This window comes from Panicum virgatum, chromosome 2K, assembly GCF_016808335.1.
Source record: "Panicum virgatum strain AP13 chromosome 2K, P.virgatum_v5, whole genome shotgun sequence".
Taxonomy (NCBI): Eukaryota; Viridiplantae; Streptophyta; class Magnoliopsida; order Poales; family Poaceae; genus Panicum; species Panicum virgatum.
This window is the reverse complement of record NC_053137.1, coordinates 56876071-56895152: the sequence shown is the minus strand read 5'-3', so window position 1 is coordinate 56895152 and position 19082 is coordinate 56876071. Positions and strand designations below refer to the sequence as shown.

The 19082-nt window shown below is 50.5% G+C and overlaps 2 protein-coding genes across 2 annotated transcripts; both read left to right on the top strand.

The window, feature by feature from the left end:
- Window positions 1-477: 477 nt before the first annotated feature.
- On the top strand, window positions 478-4813 carry LOC120688429 (protein trichome birefringence-like 13). Its single transcript, XM_039970752.1, has 6 exons — window positions 478-915; window positions 1494-1671; window positions 1916-2056; window positions 2572-2692; window positions 3212-3346; window positions 4156-4813. Exons 1-6 carry the CDS (start codon window positions 537-539, stop codon window positions 4411-4413), a joined length of 1212 nt encoding a protein of 403 aa, XP_039826686.1. The 5' UTR covers window positions 478-536; the 3' UTR covers window positions 4414-4813.
- Window positions 4814-5236: 423 nt separating this feature from the next.
- Window positions 5237-6695, top strand: LOC120696165 (peroxidase 7-like). Its single transcript, XM_039979305.1, has 2 exons — window positions 5237-5615; window positions 5727-6695. Exons 1-2 carry the CDS (start codon window positions 5268-5270, stop codon window positions 6465-6467), a joined length of 1089 nt encoding a protein of 362 aa, XP_039835239.1. The 5' UTR covers window positions 5237-5267; the 3' UTR covers window positions 6468-6695.
- Window positions 6696-19082: the final 12387 nt, after the last annotated feature.

Below are 19082 nucleotides of genomic sequence, written 5' to 3'. Positions count from 1 at the left end.
CATGCGGACTCCAAAGCATCTCCAAGAGCTCTTGTATTTTAGCCGAGTTAGCTAAAAAGAAAAAGAAGACCAAAAACTCTCATCCAACAGAAACTCTATCAATCTTGTCTTCTATCTTTGTTTTCTATACAAGGGGTGCCACTGGGCATCTTTTCTTTTTTGGATTTTGGAGAAGCCGTTGGATTTCATCTTTTTTTTCTAGCTATTTCGTTTTACATAATGGCTATATCAGAATTTTAGCTATTCATATATATATAAGAGCTCTTTGAGATCCTCTAATAACAAGCGGGAGCAAGAATTTTATCCAGTGGGCATTTTGGTGGCCCAGCCTGATATTTATTTGCCTGCTTTTTTTTTAGAGGAATTTATTTGCCTTCTAAGGCCCAGTATTTAAACATGTGAAATACTGGGCTTTTCTGCCTGTCCCTTCCGGCCCAGTTTCTCTCAACGCGCTTCTTAGAAATTGGGTAGGCCCAGCGATCTGCTTCACCCTCGCTTGTCCACCTCGCCGGAGACTCACGCCTCCTCCTCCTCCCATGGCGCCGCCGGCGAGGAGCCCGGCCTCGGGCCCACGGCGGCGCGCCCTCCTCTTCCCTCTCCTCCTGCTGCCACTGCTTCTGCTCCTCCTCCACCAGGCCTCGTCGCCCTCGCCTCGTCCCCTCCCCGCGCCCCGCAAGCCCTCCCAGGCCTGCGACTACTCCGCCGGCGAGTGGGTGCGCGACGCCTCCGCGGGGCCCGCGATCCGCTACGACCACACCTGCAAAGAGATCTTCAAGGGCTGGAACTGCATCGCCAACGGCAAGGCCAACGGCCGCGACCTGCTCCGGTGGCGGTGGAGCCCCGCTGGGGCCGGGTGCGACCTGCCCCGGCTCGACCCGCGCCGGTTCCTGGAGCGCCACAGGGACACCAGTATTGGTTAGCTCCCGTTCCCGTTTCGGTACATCTGAGAAATGCCTGAGGATTGAGAATTTGAGATGCGTCTTGCTGGTGACAAGGTGGTGTCGCCGGTAATTTTTAGAGGCAATCGATTTGGGAGCTAGGGGTTGTCGGTTGTGTAGAATGTTGCGACGATGCATTGTGCTCGCTGCTTAGCTGTTGAATGTCAGCACGCGAGTAATGTGGCTACATTTTGCATACTTTGCTTTGTTTCCACCATGTGGTGCTCTCGTTGCAGATGAAAATAGCCTCGAAAAAAGGGGCAAATTGATATGCATTTGCCAGTCATGTATACGGTCAGATAACCTAATATGTGTAGGTGTAAGATATTTTCATCTTCTAGAGTTGTAATGGCTGCTTTGTAGTGGCATGCTCCATTGTTTCCGTTCTGCTACATGCTTGTGATTAGAATTGCCTGAAGGGATAAGAAAGGTTGATCCAAGCTTTTAAATTCTGAGGCAATATTCGACTTTTCTGGTTGTACCAAGCTAATGTATTTGGAGTCTCTGGAATGCCATGTTGTGCTGACAGTTGTCCCATGACTTCCTTTTTTGCAGGATTTGTGGGCGATTCGTTGAACCGCAACATGTTTGTCTCATTAGTATGCATGCTCAGGGGAGTCAGTGGTGAGGTTCGCAAGTGGCGTCCTGCAGGGGCGGACCGTGGTTTCACCTTCCTCCGCTATAACCTCACCGTGGCATACCACAGGACAAATCTTTTGGTACGCTATGGTAGGTAAGAAGTGTTATTTAATTTTTGTTGACACAAAAATGGGTTATGTTGCCTTAGAATATACTCTCCCATCTCCAAATTGTAGGTCGTTCTGAATTTTCTAGAAAAGCCAAAATGGCCTATAATTTGGAACGGAGGCATAACAAGTTGTAGGCCCCCTACTGATTCATAACTTTTTTATAAATAGTGGTACTGTTGCTCATCAAATTGGTCATCTTTGGTGAAACCTATATTGCTCATTTTACAGGTGGTCAGCCAGTCCAAATGGAGGCCCTCTAGAATCACTTGGATATAAGCAAGGTTACAGAGTTGATGTTGATATTCCTGACCAAACATGGGTAGAGTCATGTAGCTTCCATGATGTTCTAATTTTCAACACTGGGCATTGGTATGTCAACATCATTATTCATGAACAAGCTAAGCATCAAATCAACATTTTATTGCTTGACGCCAAATTAAAGGGGTTTAATGTTATAAATTCTCAATGTAATTAGTTGACAGATCAACGAGTCATGTTGAAGTTCCATTCTTTTTCCCCTTATAAAACTTTTCCATAGCACACTCAACTAGTTATTGCAAACGATTTATATTGATGTCAAGTTAACAGAAACCAGTGAGTGCTGATAGTTGCTTACATGATTTGGTAGGTGCCTCCTAATATCTTTTGGCTGAGCCTATTAGTGATGAAGAGATTGTGGTGTTCTTAAATCTGTGGCTTACTGTATATCTTTCACTTTGAGAGAGCATTGCTTCATCTTGAATTTTAGCCACAGATAACATGTTGATATACTATCACAGATATCTCTTGATTTTTTAAAGTTTCTTTTATCATGACTGTAATGTCATGCAGGCATGCAGCTGATGAGTCGCTGGCCTCATTTTTGCTTTGCTTCATATACATAGGTGGTGGGCACCCTCAAAGTTTGATCCAATACAGTCACCAATGCTGTTCTTTGAGAAAGGGAAGCCGATTGTACCTCCTTTACTAACATCTGCTGGACTGGATTTAGCTCTTCAAAACATGGTATGCATATAGCTTTGTTTCTTCATGTTTCTGTAAGTATCCAATAAATCCATGCTGATATCTAATAGTTATGTTATGCATGCCTGAAAATCATATGTAATTGAATCGTGATGTTCTCTTACTATGCAATTGGCTGTCATTTCCTGGGGAAGGGTGGACCTGGCGCAGTGGTAAAGACTCCACATGTGGCCTGGAGGTCCTGGGTTCGAACCAGCCTCTTTGCAGAATTTTAAAGGAATTTTGCAAGGGTAAGGCTGTCTAGAAATTCCCTTCCCCAGACACCCACCTTATGTAGAAGCATTCGCACTGGGTATACACCATGAGACATGGATATTCTCTTTTAACTAGTTGACATGTTTTTGTCAGTTTTCCGTCAAATAATCTTTACCATGTGCAATTGATCTGAATGGCTTTATGGTTTTTGCATCTCTTGAAAAGAGAGGAAATTACTGCCGATCTGTCTATCACAATCGTACTCTACTTATATTTCTTGTGCTCTGGATAAATAATTTCTGTCAGATAACATTTGTGAACAAAGCAACGAGATCAAATGCGTTGAAATTCTTCCGCACTCAATCTCCTAGACACTTTGAAGGTGGTGATTGGAATGAAGGTGGATCTTGTCAACGTAACCAGCCCTTGTCCTCAGAAGAGGTACTGAGACTCATTACATGAAATGCTTAAATAGCAATTTTTCATCTTTTCTGCATGATTTCTGTTCCTTGCCTTGTTGTTCGAACATCATGCACATTATCCTGACATATTGTGTTACCTGGTAGGCGTAGAACAAATGGTAATATAGAGAATGAGAAAAGATTTATTGATGATCATCATATAACTGCACGATAGTATTGTTTACCAAAACCATGTTACACATTAATAGATTGGCTTATTTAATTTATTTTTAAGCTCAATTGGACATGTTACGGTGCGAGGCTCTGCAGCTGTTTGGATGGACCCTCTATGTTGTTAAGGCAAAGAGGAATTGTACATCTGATTGGTGCAGCTGTATCTATTTTATCTCACAGAAAGAAAAATAGAATTTGATTGTTCTTTTTTCCTGAATTTGGGACCTTGTACTGAAGGGATCTGATCCTTTTCAGCCAGCTATACTTTTTTCTCTGTACTATTTCCTCTGTGTATTTTTATATTGAACTAGCATTTCAAGCACAGTTTCTGTTTCACATAAAAAGATAAAAAAGATTAACATGGCAACCAAAAGAAAATGATGTAGCTTTTGTTGTACAATCTGTGATCAATCTTCAAAAGGTTCTCATTGAGACAGCATTTACACCACAATTAGATCTAATTGTCAGACAAGCAAATCCCAACTTTTTGTATTTCATTAACCTATGTTGGAACAGTGTTCTGCTGAACCCTTGGTCAGTTTCACATGTTCATTGAATGGCCAACCATAATCATTTTTTTCTTTGGAGTAATATATTGCGGTTGAATTTGTTCAGGTGGAAGAATTTTTCTCTTTGGACAATAACAGCACAAATATAGAAGCACGCTTGGTAAACAAACACTTGATGAAGGCTCTTGAACAGTCTACTTTCAGAGTTTTGGACATCACTCGCATGAGTGAATTCAGAGCTGACGCTCATCCTTCAACAACTGGTGGGAAAAAGCACGACGATTGCATGCATTGGTGTCTGCCTGGATTAACCGATACATGGAATGATTTGCTAGCAGTAAACCTTGAGGCAGTTGAAAGCTAGTCTAAGAAAAGTTGAGATGTTGCTGTAGAGATAGAGAACTTCTTCCTTTTTTTCTGGGGCATGAATCAGAAGCCTCCATCTGTACAATAGAGTCTACACAGAATACCGATCGGTATTCACTGCTGTTCACATAGGCGAGGAGACCGCGAGAGCATTTCCACTGATACCATGGCCTTGTAGATCTAACCTTATCGAAGAATTTTGCACATATATGAATGCTAGAGTAGGCTTCTTTTTTTTCTTTTGGACAATTTTTACAGCTGGAAGTGTAATCTTGCTGAAATGTGCGATGACAGCAATCTTGCCTGTAAAGGCCTGTTTGTACTTTGGATTGTTGGGCATCTGACTTTAAGTTTCGGAGAGTAGTGCAAAGTTTAACAAGCTTGTATTAAGTTGCAAATGTCATTCGTTCTCTCTATCAGCAAGAAGCCAAGAACCAATAGGAAATTGTAATGTAGCTATGTCCGTTTGACTTCTGTTATGAGATAGCATTCTATTGCTATTGCTCACACGATAGCAATAGCATGCTGGCATGATCCTCCGACAGGTGAAGCTCTTGCAAAATTCATGCCGGCTAATCTATGCAACGACCTCCTTAAATCACAATTATCCAGCAACCTCCCCTACGTGCAAACCATTTCTATATCACTCATCGGAATGTGCTGCGCCTCACGTTGGGTCTCGCTTCGCCTACGTGCTCCCATGTACTGCGTGCTTGCTCGCCGCCGGCCGAAGAAGAGGGTGGGTTAGCAACAGCTGTATAAGTATCCTGCAAAGCAATCCCATCCACCAGTAGAGAAGAGAAGCTCCAACCCCCCGATCGAGCTCCACCCTCTGAGGATCGAAGGAGCAAGATGAGGACGCCGGCGGCGGCTGTCTCCCCGTTCCTCGCCCTCTCGGCATTGCTCCTCCTCCTCGTTGCCACCTCGGTGGCGGCGAACGGCTACGGCGGTGGCGACGCCCCGGCAGGGGCTAACGGCTACGGCGGCCGCGACGACGCCTCGCCGGGGCCGAAGGGCGACGGCGGTTACCAGGTGCCGGCGTACGAGAAGGCCGTGGATGGGCTCGACGCCGGGTTCTACCACAAGTCGTGCCCGGACATGGAGGGCATCGTCCAGAGGGCCGTGAGGAAGGCCGTCCGCGACGACTACACCCTCGCCGCCAGCCTTATCCGCCTCTTCTTCCACGACTTCGCCGTCAGGGTACGCGCGCCGCCGCCGCCACCGTTGCTGGCCTGGCTTCCATTTGTTTCGCAATCGCAATCACGCTGATAGATTCTGTTCGCGCTTCCTCGCCGGCGGCGGCGCACGCAGGGCACCGACGCGTCCGTCCTGATCGACGTGCCCCACCAGAGCGAGAGGTACGCGCACGCGAGCAGGACGCTGCGCGGCTTCGACCTGATCGAGGAGATCAAGACGGAACTGGAGGCCAGGTGCCACGCCACCGTCTCGTGCGCCGACATCCTCACGGCCGCCTCCCGCGACGCCGCAGCCGCGGTCGGGGTCCCCTACTGGCCGCTCAAGTACGGGCGCAGGGACGGCAAGGACTCCACCGCCGACGAGGCCGACCGCCTCGTGCCCATGGGCGGGCAGAGCGCCACCGAGCTCGTCAGGTTCTTCGAGTCCAACGGCCTCACCATCATGGACCTCGTCGCCCTCTCCGGGGCTCACACGGTCGGGCGCGCGACGTGCGGCGCGGTGAGGCCGGGGCTGTGCAGGCGCGCCGGCACGCTGGAGCGGCAGTACGGCGACTTCCTGCGGCGCAAGTGCGGCGCCGGCGGCGACGGCGAGTACGTGGAGCTCGACGGCGAGACGCCCACGGCATTCGACAACCAGTACTACAAGAACCTGATGCGCGGGAGGGGCGTGCTGGACACGGACCAGAAGATGCTCCCGGACTCCCGGACGGGGGCCTTGGTCAGGGCCTTCGCCAACCAGCCGTCCCAGATCTTCACCCACCAGTTCGCCCAGTCCATGCGCAAGCTCGGCGAGGCGCAGGTGCTCACCGGCAACGAGGGCGAGGTCCGCCGCAAGTGCTCCGCCGTCAACTACTGATCGACAGTACCCGCGGCCCCGCGGGGGATGAGGAGATTAGCGGATCAGATCGGACGTGTTGAAAAATTTCTTGGCTCGCCGGTTTCCATTTTGGTTTCTTGTTTTTTTTTTCCTTCTCATTCCAGTTTCTTCTGGTTATCCTTTTGATCTGCTGCTATTGCTATAAGCTCCTACTCGTATATATTGTGTAACACATTACTGATCAGGTATGCCATTTACATTTACATTTATGCGCTACACGAGCATTAGAGTCTGCTAATAGATAGGTGAAAAGGTGAAATGCATGACCGACGAGTATGACCTGAAGTTCAGAGTTTCCAGTCATATTTTGTCAATTGCGATGCACATTTGGTGTAGCATGCGTGTCATGATGTTGTTCGAAAAATGTATTCAGAGGCCTATATTTCTGGAACGCACAAATCTCGTTAAAAACAGTCCGACTTCATTCGCTAGGGGAATTTGAAAGTAAACAATGCACAATAGGGGCCTTTGTTCTTAAAAACGAACAGAGAAAAAGAATGTGCTAAAATGGGAAAGCCAATGGAACAAAGCCCAGCTAAAAACTAGCTCGACAGTCCATGGCCTCCTCGGGTCCTTCCGGCCCATTAATCTTTGATGCTTGCTCCCTTTTTCTCCTCCTTAATACAAAACTGAGCTTTTTGTCCAAGAAAAATTAATAAACCAAGCTGAGAAAATGGGAACGAGAATGGCAACAGCAAGCTGCTCTTGACAACACACAGGACAAGAGGAGTGTTGGTGGAGAGTGTCTCCGGAACAGACGGATACTACAACACAACAGTAAGGGACAAACACGTGATTCAAGTAGCAAATATTCTCTCTCTATTCAATGCCCCATCAATGAATATTACAGAGGGTATTTATAGGTGGCGTTACACCTCCCACGTACATTTACTCTTCTATACTCTTACAACGGCCATATTCCTGGAATATTCTTGGACGTAAACGTAATTTCCCTAATACAAGCTCAGTGCGCTACAGCTCAGACGGGCCCACCACTGCAGATAATCCTCTTCGGCCTTCTCCACGAAGACTACGCGGCCTGTCGCTTACGTCTCGCTGATGCTCGCATCGTTCGGTCTTCGCGGGTCTTCGGCTTCCGACCCGAAGACAAGCGAAGGTTACGTGGCCCGTTATTTACTCCTCGCCGTGACGCTCCCGTCGACCGGTCCTCGCGAGTCTTCGTCTTCCGACCCGAAGACAAGCGAAGACGGGAATCTTCTGTGTTCACTCATGTTGGCTTCAATGTTCTTGCTGCCCTGTCTTCGCGCACCTTCGGCGACCGGACCGAAGGTGGTGTCCCCAACAAGGAGCGTCCCACCGAGCTGAGCAAGTTACACTTGACTACACCAGCGTGCCACACGGCGGCAACTATCTAAAATTCTTCCAAGCCACGGCACAATTCACTCGACAAAGGGAGAAGAACAAACCAAGGAAAATGGAGGCAACACATGGTGCACAGAATGGCCCGTCAGTGGGGGTAATGCATGTGGTGTAAACTGAGGATGCGAGCTTTAGTTGGAGGCAACACATGTGATGTGATGAAATGGTCCTGTTGTGTGTTTGGTTCTTATTTTATGTCTTTGGTTGAAGAGGTAGAGCGGTTTCGTTTCTTGAAGAACAGGTCGATAGATTTTTTTACAGTAATCTTTTGTTTGTAGGTTCAATATATTAATACTATATCAGTCAGACCATCTTCCTCCATGCTGCTGTTGCTCCAGACGCTCTCGAACTTCGGTCACCGTCCTAGCCATGCCAGCTCCACCCACCCATCATCTTTACCTTTTTTTTATTTTCCTCTTTTTCTCTTCTCCTTTTCTTTTTCTGTCCACCTTCTTTTTTCCTCCTCTCCTTATCCATTCACCCCACCTCCCCATCCCTGTCTCCTTCCACCTCCACCGCCCCTCCTCCCGCCCCTCCTCCCACCGCTGGCCCCGCCTGCCGTCGCTTGGCCTCCAGCACCTCTAGCTCGTGCCAGCGGCATGCGCCTTGAGCTCACGCCGACGGCCACCGCCTCCGTCCTGCGAGGACAAGGAGGTCAAACGACCACACAAAGCCATGATTTCTGGCTCCCGCTTCGTCTTCATGCTCCAGGGAGTGCGATTTTAGGAGCTCCTCCGATGGAGCCGATGGTGGAGCACCCCGTTTGATAGGGCTTCGTGTGGAGCTGGAGCTGGTTTTGAAGCCCTGCCAAACCGAGCCTAAGGATGGAGTGGCTCCTCCAACCAACACTACTTAGCGTCTGTTTAGGAGCACTCCACTCCAAGAAAAATAGCTCCACTACAGAAAAATACCCAAATAAGGCAACCTGCTCCACTGCACAAAAATTAGCATCACTCCCTAAAAAATGTGGAGCACCTCAAGAGGAGCTCCACCAAAACCTCAAGCAGGTGGAGTTGGGAGAAATTATCCATCATGCCATCCATTACAGAAAAAAAACGATTCGCTCCCTTCTATCCTGAGCCTTGACCAGTCTCTGCACAGACCCACCGCACACCGCCGCCCATGCCCCTATCCTCCTGCCGCCAATGGCGGAGCCACCCATACAGCATGGTGGGGCAGCTGCCCCGGCTACTGCCGGAGCAGATCTCCACTCCCCATGGAGTCTTTAGTCGGCCGGAGGCGAGCAGGAGGTCGGAGGACGAAGAAGGGAAAAGAAGGCCAACTTGGGCCATCGCTGGTGGAGTGGTGGTCAAGTGAAAAAAGCCCATGACCCAAATAACCTAGGCCCAGCAGCAAACCAAAACACCCACCGCCACCATTTCCTTCTTCTCGCTGGCTCGCTCGCTCTATGTTGCCTCCGACCCCCATCCCGTACGTGTCCACCCCTAGCCGACAGCCACCGAAACCCTAGCCGCCGCCCCTCCGGTTGCCGGACGCCGGAGCCACCGCCAGCCAGCCCGCAGCCATTGCCGCCGTTGCGTGGCAGTGGAGGATTTCATGGAGGAGGAGGAGGAGGGCCGGGACAACAGGGGAGCACCCCCAGGAGTGACGCCGTTGGGCGCTTCTGCAGAAGAGGGACAGCGCCGGCACCGCCGACACTGAGGAGCAGAGCACGGACCTGGCCGGTGTCGGCGTTGGGCAAGGGCGAGGCGCTCCAAATTGCCCCTGTCTTCCAATCGGCAAAAAAAATTGGTGACAAGAGGTAAAATCGCCTCTATATTTCAATTGACTTGGCACTTATGTTGTGCTCGTCGTGCGAATCTACCCCAGCTAAAATTTTCGGCTAGCTCCGCCGTTGCCTGCCGCCGCACAGAGCGCAACCTGTCTCCCTCCACCGCTGGCGCTGTCGGGCCCTGCCTCCCTCCGCAGTCTGTGCCGCAATGTCCATGCCCAACAAGCTCCTCCTTCGTGTTGTGCTGTGCGCCTCGATTGGAAGGGAACAATGAAGTGGAGATGGAAGAAGACAAGTGGGACCCGCATGAAAAGTGAGGTGTGGAATGGTGGGCTTAGCTGGGCCACTAGTTTGCGATTGGGCTGGTGGGACGAAAAGAGCCTCTTAAATTGGTAGAGTGGAGAAATATGACGGAGTGAATTCGATGGAGTGGAACAAAATGCTAGAGTGAATCGGCATTTTGGGAAGTGGAGCTCTTTCAACACATGCCCATAAGGCCATGTCCAACGGTAAGAGATGGCTGCTGACTCAAACAACATGAGAGAGAGAAAGAAAAGGAGAGTGGACGGCGACATATGTGAGAGAGTTCGGTTTCGGCATCTGTGCAAGCTTGCGCGCGGAAAGGAGATAGCGCGCAGTGTTACTCGAATAGAAAAATCTATGAGCTGGCTTAGAGTCGGCCGTTGGAGAAGGCCTAGGAGCATGGCTAGTAGCGACGCCGACCGCCAGCTAGGATGCATGTGATGATAGTGGTGGGTCTCACACTCTGAGCCAGTAGCAAGAGGGGCAAACTCTTTTCGCCGGCTTGAACAAGCGCATGGTCAGCCGTCCGCCTCCTTCTCTCTCCTCATTTATGTAGGCTCTCAGTCCATTCCACGCCACCTATAAATACTTGCTCTAAGCAGCCGTTTGCATCCGATCGAGGACGGCCGTGGCGACACGCGGAGCCTCTGCTCCTGGGCTCTGGCACGGTTGCCAGGCGTGGGGAGGCACGCGGCGTGCCGCGAGGGGGTCCCCGGAGCCGCCGCGCCGGAGGTGCGCCCAACCCCGCGACAGGAAGGGCCCCCGGGCCGCCGGCGCCTTTCCTTTCCGCTGCAAATGTCCATCGGCGGCGTGCGGGGCGGGGGGCGTGCCAGCTGTTGTTGATCGGCGGCGGCAGTCCGGCGACGAAGGCTACGTTGCAACCTCTGATTAGTCTGCACGTTAGCTAGCGGCTTTTGATTAGAAAAATGGTAAGAAAAAAAGTTAGGATGTCATCGATTAAACCTAGTATAGTTTGATTGGTGCGTTTTCAGATAATAATAAGGGACCCATGACGGCCCAAAAAAATGGTTGCGCTCCTGTTTGTTTGCTGGGTTTTTCCGTTTTTACTACTGGGGAGCCCAATTGGGGCACGCTAATTTACGGTTAACCGTAGGGACCCCTTCCCTACTGTCGATATTCCGACCGTTGTTTTTTTCCATTTATAGAAAATTTTTTTGTCGTTTTCTGATTACAAAAATTTTAAAAAAATACAAAGAAAAATTTTGGAGACCAAAAAAAAATTTCAAGCAAAAATAGGAGAGCAGAATTTTTTTTCAAAAAAAATTGGAGAGCAGAAAATTTTTTTCAAAGAAAAATTAGGGGAGAGAGGAACCTTCAAAAAAAAGTTTGAAAAAAATTGTACGAAATAAATTTAAAAAAATCAAGAGAAAAATTACAAAGAGAAAAAATATTTTACATAAAAAAATAAAAAATCTTAGATAAAAAATGAAAAAAAAAAAGAAAAAATCTTATAGAGGCGGCGGCGGATCCACGCTGCCCCGTCGTCCTCCCCGCCGACGGGGGAGCGCGCAGCCCAGGGAGGCGCGCGGCTGCCGCACCCCGGGGAGGCGGATCCGGTGGAGCGCGCGGCGGCGGCGCGCGCGGATCCGCCGCCACCGCAAGCGGAGGTGGTCCCCCGCCTCTGCCATGCCACGCTGTCCCGTCGTCCTCCCCGCGCGGCTGCCATGCCACGCTGTCCCGCCGCGGATCTGTGCCGGGGGCCGCGGATCCGGCGCTGGCGGCGGCCGCGGATCCGGCACCGCGGGCCGCTGCCGCCGCCGCCGCGGATCCGGGGCCGCCGGAGGGAGGCGGAGGTGCGGCGGCGGAGGGGGATGGAGGCCGCGGCGGGGTGCGGCGCTGCTGGCGGAGATGAGGGTGCTGCGCGGAGCCACGGGTGCTGTGAAGGAGAAAATGAAAAAAAAGGGAAAGAGAAAGGAGAGGCAGGGAAGAGTGAGAGGCTGCGAGTTGTATTGACCGTGAGTTGGGAGTCATACGGTCAACCGTGAATCCAGCATTCCAAGTCCAATTGGGGCCACTGGAGGAGAGCTTAGCAATAACATCATCAGTGAAGGTACGATCTACTACTGTCATCTATAAGCTTAGCTCCCTCCCAAGAAAATAAAGTGGGAGAAAATTCCATATGCATATGTGCCATCAGAAAAGTTCAAGTGATGATGTGAATGTAGCTAGGGTCCGCATAGCTGCCTCTACATTATGCAATTATCTGATACTCGTGAATACATTTTCTTCAGACGTGTACTGTTCGCAGATCTGAGGAGTTATCTGCCGAGAATGAATCTAAGAGCAAAAACGAACACAAAGAAAACGGCAAAGATCTCCCATGCGGTGAACCTTCTCTTCTGGTCAGCGTCACACTGCAGCTGGCTTCAGAGTCATGCGCGGCTGTTGTCGAGCAGCATGCTAGCTTTGTGGCAGATAGCGTTTGTTCTCGAAATACTCCCGGGCCACCTGTTTCAGTTGCCTCGACGAGCAAGATGTGTACCTTCAGTATTTGGATACCTAAATCTAGCACAAGTGCACAAAAGCACACCTTTCCCTTTGGAAACACATACTGGGACGTTAGTGTGGATTCCGCCAACGACTTTGGATGGCTAAAAAATCTCTTGGGGAGAAAAAAGAAAGATGGACAAATTTCTTAAGAGCCTGATAGTTAATAAGAAAACAATCTGACACTTGACTATAAAAAACTTTAGTTAATTGCTTTTGAGTAAAATGCATGGGAGGTCCATAAACTTGTAAGAGTGTGTCATATAGGTCCATCAACTTCGAAAGTGCATTTTTGGGTCCCTAAACTTTTTAAGTCGTTCACCGCAGGTCCATACCCCTCCACGTGAGCAAGTATCGATGACATGGCATGCTGACTGGGCATCTTTATCTTTCATGCATCTCTCCTTCCTCTCTCAACCCCTTCCTCTCTCTCCCACCCATCCTCTCTCCTTGCGCCGACGGCTCCCACCCTCCCTCTCTCCCTGCGCTGGCGCCGCTCGTCCCGCGCCTCGCCACCAGCTCGCCGCTGTGCTCTGCCTTCGCCCTCGCCGCCGCTGTGCTCTGCCTTCGCACTCCCCGCCGTGCCCCGTCACCGCACTCGCCGTGGCACCCCGCACCGGAGCCCTACGAGGTGGCCACCGGCGAGCACCCGCGAGCGCGCATGCGGTGGCGCCGGCCGAGCTCGCCCCTCCTCCCAATCCCGCGCCGCGCCCGTCCCTCTCCCTCGAGCTCCTCCGCCGCGTGTGGAGACCGGGCTGCCGGGCCCCCATCGAGCTCCGCGCACGGCCGAGCTCCGCCGTGGGGCCATGGCGCGGCTCGAGCTCCCGTCGGCACTCCTCCCTCCGGTCCATGGCGGCAGCGGCCATGGCGTATGCCCGCACGGGTCCATGGCACGGCGGCGGCCTCCCCACGCCGGTGCTCCCTCCAGATCCGGTTCTCTCGGTGCGGCGGCGAGCCTCCTCGCACACCTCCTACCAACGTGGGCGGCGCGGGGCGGGATGGCGGCTCCAGCGAGTTCCGCGGGCTAGGGGCTACCCCGGCAGTGGAGGAGACGCGAAGCAGAGGCGCCCCCTCGCCGCGGAGCTTGTCGGCCGAGCGGAGCCGCGGGGCCGCCCTCCCTCCCTCGAGTGGAGGTGCCCCCTCGCCGCGGAGCTCGCCTGCCGAGCGGGGCCGCGGAGCTCGCCGGACGAGCGGGGCCGCAGAGCTCGCCGGACGAGCGGAGCCGCTTGGCACCCATGTCTGGAGGAAGAAGAAAGAGTGGCGCCTAGTCAGCGTGCCACATCAGCGCTAGCTGCCCACATGGATGCGTATGAACCTCCGGTGAACGACTTAAAAAGTTTAGGGACCCAGAAATGCACTTTCGGAGTTAATGGACCTATATGACACACCCTTACAAATTTGAGGACCGCTGGTGTATTTTACTCATTACTTTTCTTCTGATGATAAAGTGGGTCCATATATAGCAGTATAAACCATATAAACATATGGGCTTCATTTGGTTATATATAAATAAAAATAAACGCAGCGCTGCTCGTAAAAGATGGGGCAGGCTTTGAACCCATGTTCATGCATGCCTGCTTCTGGATCTTGACTACTAGAACGTGTATGGGTCCGTCCAATGAAAAGACGACGAATTAACAAATTGGTTCGAGCAGGTACTCTTGCCCTGGCCTGCCTACGACAGCCTACTCCTAGATTCTACTCCCATCTTTTCAAGCAGTGCTTCCAACAGCTCGAAAAGAAAAGGATAGCAATGCTTCTTTTTTTTTTTGAAAAACTGGTAGCAGTGCTTCCAAGCTGGAGGTGCAATTCACACATAAATTGGTGCGTGGATTGATTAGCCTTTTTTTTTTCAAACTTGCAAGAAAATGCTCTAGGGTCATCACAACTTTACTTCTTTTTTTGCCCCCTTGATGCTCAAGCAATTTGATTGCCACTTAAAGCACTGACACGGAGACACCCCCGCCTTCGGGCTCCTTTGACAAATATATAAACACATCGCTGCGCCTGCGCGTGAAAGTAGGGGCAGGAAAGGATAGATTATTATTAAAATTTGAAACGATAACGTTCGGTTCGATGATCTCGACACAGTTTATGGGCCCGCGCCGTCGTCCATCGAAACGACGACGATTTGATCGATCTCTTACAAATGAGATTTTTTTTTTGGATTAAGCTTTTACAAATGAGATGCTGGTTCGAGCCGTGTTCTTGCATGGCAAATAGCTAACTGCTGGAAAGTTGAGTCCTAGATTCTGCTCCAATCCGGCCCGTCTTTTCAGCGCTAGTGCCACACAAAAGAAAATAAGAACTTTTTATTTGCCAGAGACCGCCGTTGGCCGTTGCACCCAGAAAAAAGGAGCCATGCATGCCTGCCCGGCGGGGAACGTCCGGGGTGTGGATACGCTGCTAATGGGGTTGAACCCGCTCCAAATCCGTCCCTATCCATATTTTAAGAGCCCTAACTACCACCCACCCCGACCCACTCCGTCGGCCAATGCCCCAACCTGCCCTAACCCGAAGTCATGACAAAAGATGATATGCGACTTACGCGCCGATCTACTACCATAGTGCCCCAACTCGTCCCAACCCGTCTGTGTCGTCAACCCAACCCAACCCATCCCAACCCATTTTATAGTGTCACCCGTTTCCACCCATCTAATAGTACCCGTATTAAAACCCACCAAAAAATCCGTCAAACTCCGCCCCATTAGCAGGAGTAGGTGTGGATCCTGGTGTGTCCTTCGGTAAAGGGTGCCCCGTCCCGGCCGTGAGAGCATGTGGTCGAGAGCCACTCGGGCGTTACTCGATCTTGCACGGATAGATCAGTATGCACTCCGTGTCAAGAGTAGTGCTCGCAGAAACAATCAATATAGCGTAGATTAGTGTTTGATTGATCAACGGCGTGCAATAATTATATTCCACGAGGCAAGCAGTATTGTGTAAGCTTAAGGGCTAACATCTATCGTTTTCTTCTTAATTGAACTTAACAAAGGGTGGAAAGTCAATGTTTAGCTGTTGTTGGTGTGCCCGATGATGCTACCACGTCACTGGACTGAACAGGTCGTGCCTCTGCTGCGAGCTGACCAAATAATGCAGAGATCGAGCACACCTGGCGGTTGTTGGTAGCAGTCAAGTAAGCAGTCCAGTCTCCAGAAATCAAGCGTCGTAAAGACCGCGGCGTTGAGCTCTATGAACGAAGGTTCGTAACAACACTACTTTTTCCACCTAGTGTAGTAAACAAAGGACTGCCAGTGACGACGAAAAAAGATTGTGGATTTTTCTTTTTTTGAAAAAAAGAGAGGAGGATCCGGCAGTAACATACTACGACCGAGGCCGCCCTGTGCTTGGCGCGGCGCATTCTCTTGGAACGCGAGAGCACGGCGGCCGGCCTGCCGTACTTGTTCTCCGTTTCCCCGGCGCAGCCCACAACGGCAACCTGCGCCACAACGTACGCACGCGCGCGCACCATCCGCAGTTGGCAATCCACCGTCCCAACTCCCAAGCGCACGAGCGAGCGCGCACACAGTGCACGTCGGTCTCGGCCGGAGCCGGCGCCACCCGCCAAATCTATTTACCGCGCGCACGAGTGGGCGTGCGCGTAGCTGAAGCTCCCCGTTCATTTTCTACCTCGAGGTAGGGGAGAGAGTCGGCAGCGGGCGAGTTAGGAGAGAGGGGAGGGGAAGGGGTCGTAGGTGAGTGGAATAGCTGCCGGTGAGGTCACTAGCAGTCGGGGTGGTGGCTGAGGCAGCGAAGCCTTTAGAGGTTCTGGAGTTGCCGGGGTTTTCATTGGCCGGCGGTGGCCCTGGAGGAGAGGGCCGGGGGCGGCGGCAGCCCAACCGTGGTAGCCGGTTGGCGGGGGGGGGGGGGGGGGGGGGGTGAGTGAGGAGAAGGCGGCGGCGGTGGATAGGCGGCGTGGCGGCAAGTTTGGTTAGTGTCGACAGCGGTGGTGAAGGCGTCGGGAGTGGTGCCGGAGCCAGAGACGGTGGTGTAAAATGGAAACACTCCTCTATGGTTGAATGAATTCCAATACCAGAGAGCGGGAAATAGACGCCTCTAGCGCCACCACCGCACAATGACACAAAGGACGCCAAGCGCCTCCGATGGACGATGCCACGGTGGGTCATGCACGCGTAGACGTGGCGACACGATGAAAGAGCACTCGACTCCGAGAAGCAACACCCGACTGCCGGGATGCTGGGGAGGCATGCGGCGACACGGAGAAGGCGTGGAGAATTTTAAATTTCCATGTGCACGAATATACATCTATTAAGAAAATCGAATGGACGTTGTGTAATATGTGAGGTTGTATATATGTTAACTTTTGTGTCCTATTTTCTTTGTTTTGAAACTATATATCAGATCAAAGCTGAGCGCGAAAGCGAACAAAAAGAAAACGGCGAAGATGGGCCATGTGACGAAGCTTCTCTTCCGGTCAAGGCCACACGCTACGTACTGGCCCGAGAGATTTTTAGAAGGAAAATGTATTGATCTTACCGCATTACACTGGCCTTTTCAGAAATAAGACCCCAAAGAAAAGAAAAATTACAAAGAAGTCCAAAGCTCATGTTCATCTTTCTCGAAGCCTTCAGAAATCCGTTCGTCACCGCCGTCGAAGCCGCTTCCCAATCGTCGTCGGGCACCAAAGCCAATCTCCACAAGGTGGAGGCCGCAGAGGAGGGCTTACTTCTAGGCGAATCAGCCGAGTACACTGCCTCCCAGACGCATCGGCCAACTCCCATACCCACAACGCATCCTTCGATTCCACCGCCAAAACTCAGATTTTCACTAAAGATCATCTTACTTGAGATTAACAGGGTCAACAATATCATCACCTGAAGAAGACGACGATGCACCGGCCCTCAACTCCTGGACAGGTCTCCCCAGCCTCTCCGTTGACGTTGGAGTAGATCGCCATCGGAGAACGGAAGAGGTTGGGAGAAATTATTCCGCTATGCCGCCGTCACTTCCGCATCGCCGGCGTCGCCAGGAAAAGCAAGCCGCAAAGGAGCCACACTCCTCCGGCAAAAACTAACTCTATCGCTGAACATCGACGGCAAGCAAACTCTAGACCTAAACCTAGGTGGACTCGACTAAGAGTCGACAGACGATCTAGACGACCCCGCTCCTCGTCGTACTCCTTGTTCCTATGGAGTGTACTGGCCCGAGAGTTATGCGCCTGTGGTGGATAAAAAAATGTTTCTGGAAGCTAGCATTTGTTTCACTATTGATCCACCCCCGTTTTTCCTTCCTTTTTGAACGCACACGTAGACATGTAGTGCATGCATTGATCTGCCGGGGAGCAGGCATTAAATATTCTTTTTGAATAGGCCCTTCAAAAAATATTCTTTTTGAGTACGACAAATATTTTTTTCCATTTTTGCCGTGGAGCAGGCATTAAACCTGTTTTTTGAACATTGTTAATACACACAGCCTTACTGTCAGGCTGGGTGGATAAGTTTCACTACAGAAAAGCTATAGTACTGATTTTGCGGTAGTCAAACCCGTTTTGATTTTACTATCAACATAAATTATTTATGCAACAGCAATTAAACAATACTCAAGGAGTATATACCTACGCAAGGAGAGGGAAAAAAGTACAGGCAGAATAAAGTACTACCACCCTTCCAAATTGTAGTGACTTTTTTTGACCTTAAGTTTGACCGCTCGTCTTATGCAAAAAAAAATTCGTGCAAATATTGCCAAATTTAAATCATTTTTAAAGATCTTGTATTAATAAAATAACCCACAACAAAACAAGTGATATTTTGCACAAATTTTTTAATAATACGAGTGGTTAAATTTAAGGTCAAAAATATCAAACGACCTATAATCTGAAACGGAGGGAATACATACCAGCACCTTTTTTTCTCTAGGAAATAATGTAGCGCCCCCATCAATTCAACCACCTCCTTCGGATGGATTCAAATCAAAGGAAAGACTCGCAGGGACTCAACTCTCAACCGTACGCAACTGCGACATGCCGACACGCATGATGGATGCGCCCGTACACCCAGACCTTCACCCCGGCCGCCACGTACGTACTAGCTAGAAACAAACGACTATACCCGCGCCGCCCGTGCATGCTCAAGTGTACGTTTGTTAATTCGATGGGTGCGAGCTGGAAGACGGACAACCAATCCAGCTGCCGCGTCCTCGTCGATCCATCTCCTCCTATACTAATTGAACGGACGACGATGAAGCATCGATCGTCGATCGATGTCGATTAGTGACCGTACGTGTGCGTGACAACGCAGAGATTTTTTTTTCTCCCTTTGATTTGATTGTGATTGTGGTAGCACTTAGCAGTGGCAACAACGGCGACGGTTTCACACGCTCGATCAAGAGCCGGCACGATCGAACCCGTCGTCTAGTGAAGAGAGGGGCCACGCGCAGTGAGCTGATCAGCTGCTGATCACATCAATTGCTCCTGACCCTACCTACCATTGGTAGCTCCGATCCACAACTAGATCTAGATTTTATATAGTATAATTGATGGAAAGTTGTTTAATAACCTTGAAAAGGAATAATAAGTATGTTTATCTTTTCAAAAAAAATATGTTTAAGCATTTATTTCCAGTTCAAAATAGAATAAGCTAGCAGAAGGATCAACGCATCTAAATATCGACAGACATTCTGGATCTACGCACCCCATTCCAAATAATATAACATTT

Excerpts from the sequence above, each read along its gene's own strand:
- LOC120688429 (XM_039970752.1), top strand. The coding sequence starts at position 537 with ATGGCGCCGCCGGCGAGGAGCCCGGCCTCGGGCCCACGGCGGCGCGCC. Across the intron at positions 1,672-1,915 it reads CTTTTGGTACGCTATGGTAG|GTGGTCAGCCAGTCCAAATG; the intron begins GTAAGAAGTGTT and ends CTCATTTTACAG. Across the intron at positions 3,347-4,155 it reads AGCCCTTGTCCTCAGAAGAG|GTGGAAGAATTTTTCTCTTT; the intron begins GTACTGAGACTC and ends GAATTTGTTCAG.
- LOC120696165 (XM_039979305.1), top strand. The coding sequence starts at position 5,268 with ATGAGGACGCCGGCGGCGGCTGTCTCCCCGTTCCTCGCCCTCTCGGCA. Across the intron at positions 5,616-5,726 it reads TCCACGACTTCGCCGTCAGG|GGCACCGACGCGTCCGTCCT; the intron begins GTACGCGCGCCG and ends CGGCGCACGCAG.